At 42.2% G+C, this 3,665-nt stretch overlaps 1 protein-coding gene across 1 annotated transcript; it reads left to right on the forward strand.

Moving 5' to 3' along the window:
• Nucleotides 1–2,203: 2,203 nt before the first annotated feature.
• On the forward strand, nt 2,204–3,317 carry LOC130830013 (mediator of RNA polymerase II transcription subunit 7-like). Its single transcript, XM_057696846.1, has one exon. The coding sequence runs from the start codon at nt 2,242–2,244 to the stop codon at nt 2,941–2,943; it is 702 nt and encodes a 233-aa protein (XP_057552829.1). The 5' UTR covers nt 2,204–2,241; the 3' UTR covers nt 2,944–3,317.
• Nucleotides 3,318–3,665: the final 348 nt, after the last annotated feature.

Genomic DNA, 3,665 nt, shown 5'->3' on the forward strand with positions numbered 1-3,665 from the left:
TGTTCCTTTTATGTCTATCAAACTACATCTCCATATAAGTGAAAACTCAAAAGTTGCTGGAATTCTTTGCCTCTTTATCATCAGCCTGCTGGTTAACCAAATGAGGAACACTGTTTTCCAGAGTTTTATTCCACCCAATGGTAGGCAATTTATCTGGATTTTTTTTTTCCTTAATGAAGAAAATACTAATCCACACTTACAAATTTATGTGCATCCTTTTGTTTTTATGTCCTGCTTCATTAGAAGTGATAACTTCCCTTATTAAGCATAATTTCTCTGTCTTTTCTCTGAATCCCATTGCTCTGGCCTCTTCATGAACTTTGCTCTATCAGTTATACCCTCAATCCTGTACCTTCATTATCTCCCTTAAAATATAAACACCTCAATTTCTTTCCCATCAGGACAACCAGAACATCGTTCTCCTGATACTTCTGGACACTTTTCAGCTTTTTTTGCAAACATTTCTTCTGCTCACCTCTTAAATGTTGATGTGCTTTACTTTGTGCGACTCCTTCCTGTGTACATTGCCTGGCATCCCCCTTGTGTCTGTGCATTCCCTTATACTGGACCCAGGCATTAGTATCACTTTTGAGCTGATGACTCCAACTTTATCTCCAACCTGCTCTAAGGTCTACATATGGACTCCCCATGGGAAATCACATGGATGTTCCCCATCCTCTCTAAATCAATACGTCTAGAATTGAATTCTTCCCAATCACAAACCTGTTATTCTTGTATTTCTTATCTCAGTGCATGAAGACAACTTGACCCAAGTCCAGCAGTCATTCTCTCTTATTCTCTCTCCCATGTCCCCAGTCCTACATCCAGCTAGCCACCATGTTGAACGGATTCTTTTCTCTTTGTACCAACAGAACCTGCCTCACTGCCAGTGCCTTGGTCTGAAAACTCTGTGCTTCCCATCTGGAGTTCTGCCATGGAGTTCTCACTGGCTGCTTGGCTTTTATTCTTGCCCTACTTTAAAGCCAGACACTGCCAGAGGGTTCTTTGTAAAGTGTCAGATTAAAATCTCAATGTGTTTTAGGAAAAACCATGAGCTCCTTAGCTTTGCACCAAGGGTCCTGCCTCTTTAGCCTTAGCCTTCACCACATGGGGGTCTTACCAGCCTACTGGTCCTCCCTACAAAATGTTTACTTTTTTCTATCTCTGTTCTGACTCGCTTTTTGCCGTTTCTCCACCTACCTAAATCTTATCCATTCTTCAAAACTTAACTGTCATGACTGTTCCTGACCACCTTCTAATCACCCCATTGGTGAAGGAGGGATCTCTTGCCCTAAATAGTGTGAGATGGCCAAACACACAATCCAACACTGGTTATTGAGACTGGCAAGCATTATTAGGCACATTACTCGCAGCCCAGGGAAGAGGGCACTGAATGCCATGTGGGGCCACATGAGAGGTGCACCATGGGACAGAAGGAACCAAAAGGGGTGTAAGAGGCAGGTTTTGTAGAACAAGAGGGTAGGGGACCTCGTGGTTCCCATGAGGGATGTGATTGATTTGTTTGAAGAGTTTCACAGGCCGGCATCGAGGGAAGACTCATTACGTTGAGGACAGGATGTACTGCAGCCAGTCCAACTGATAGAGCAACTAGCTGGGTGAGGAGGCTTTCCCACCAGGTGAGGGCATATCTGGCAAGAGTAGAGGAACTCAACAGCTAAACCTTTAGGGCCTCGTGAGGCTCAAAGAGGTCAAGGCAGCACATGGGATTTCAGGCCTTCCAATATGATAATCTCCTGGAGAAAGTCTTCCCTGACCACCCCTAGTCAGAACATTTCCTCTGTGCTTCTAGAGAAAAACTGAACACTTGCCACCCTGCCTAGGGTGTTAATTCTTTTTGGAAGAAGATGGGTCTTCACACACACATACACACATACACATACACACAAATGTAGAAACAAATAAGCACATCATACACTACTGCAGTTTGCTATTTATTTGCCTGCTTCCCTGACTGGAGTGGTATAAATTTTTTGAGTGCAGGGGTTCTGTCTTTCATTTCCTAAACCCATCTCAGTGCCTCACACATGGAAGGAACTTAGCGAATATTTCTTGGATAAATTAATAAGTATTCATTGTGCACTAATTTGTGGAATATACCATAATTTTTGCATGAACATATACTCACAATGCATTTTAAAAGTAAAAAATTCAGGAGTTCAGCTGCGGTGGTAAAGGAGGCTACCAGCGTGAACCCAGAGCTGAGGTTCTTGGTCTTCCACAATGGGTGAGCCACAGCAAGTAAGCGCCCTCCCACCCCCTCCAATGCAGTACATCAAGGAGTATACAGATGAAAATATTCAGGAAGGCCTCGCTCCCAAGCCTCCACCTCCGATAAAGGACAGTTACATGATGTTTGGCAACCATTTCCAATGTGATGATCTTATCATCCGCCCTTTAGAAAGTCAGGGTATTGAACGGCTTCATCCTATGCAGTTTGATCACAAGAAAGAACTGAGAAAACTCAATATGTCTATCCTTATTAATTTCTTAGACCTCTTAGATATCTTGATAAGGAGCCCCAGGAGTATAAAACGAGAAGAGAAGCTAGAAGATCTTAAGCTGCTTTTTATACATGTGCATCATCTCATAAATGAATACCGACCCCACCAAGCAAGAGAGACCTTGAGAGTCATGATGGAGGTGCAGAAACGTCAGCGCCTTGAGACAGCCGAGAGGTTTCAGAAGCATCTGGAACGAGTCATTGAGATGATTCAGAATTGCTTGGCTTCTTTGCCTGATGATTTGCCCCATTCGGAAGCAGGGATGAAAGTAAAAACTGAACCAATGGACGCCAATGATAACAGTAATTGTGCTGGACAGGATGAACAACAAAGAGAAAATTCAGGCCATAGGAGAGATCAGATTATAGAGAAAGATGCTGCCTTGTGTGTCCTAATTGATGAAATGAATGAAAGACCATGAAGGATGTTTCTTTTTCTTCTTTTTTTCCCCCAGTAAATAGCATATATATTAGTTAATTCACTTTTAGAGAATCTCAAAAGAGATATAACTAGAAGTCTTGCAAGCAGCAAGTGTCGAACTTTCTCGATTGAGACGTCACAGGCAGTAATTTCACTTTATGGCAGGCATAGGTAGATGAGTGTGCCTACGTTAGGAGTAATCACCTTAAAAAGCAGAGTGTTTGCAGCTATTGTGTGGAACATCCCTATTTTTGAAGTTGCAGTAAACTTTGAAGATACCTCAGTAATAGCAGGTTTTCATCCCTGAAAAGTAGATTTGTCATTTGCTTTAAGAATGATAGATAATAAAGGACATCAAACTTTATAAATGTGAAATTATGAAATCTTTAGATTTATTTCACTTCAAAATTTGCTTAATCTCTAAAAAAGAATAGTACATTAAAAGAGAGGAACCCTGGTGAGTTAAAAAAAAAAAAAAAAAAGTAAAAAATTCAGAACACTGTGATTTCACCAAGGAACAGGGAATTTGCAGCCAGGTATTCCCCTGGGGTTGGGGGGTGATCAGAGGCAGACTGGGGGTCTGGGGTGCTCCGTAGAAAAGTAGCAGTGCTCAGGTTCTTGGAACCTCCTGGAAAGTAGACTCAGTCTAGACAGCCCTGAGTCCCCCAGAAATACTTGGGGAAGATTTTTCAGGGCAGTAGATGCCCTGAGCCAGTGATGGAG

This window comes from Hippopotamus amphibius, chromosome 1 (assembly GCF_030028045.1).
Source record: "Hippopotamus amphibius kiboko isolate mHipAmp2 chromosome 1, mHipAmp2.hap2, whole genome shotgun sequence".
Classification (NCBI taxonomy): Eukaryota; Metazoa; Chordata; class Mammalia; order Artiodactyla; family Hippopotamidae; genus Hippopotamus; species Hippopotamus amphibius.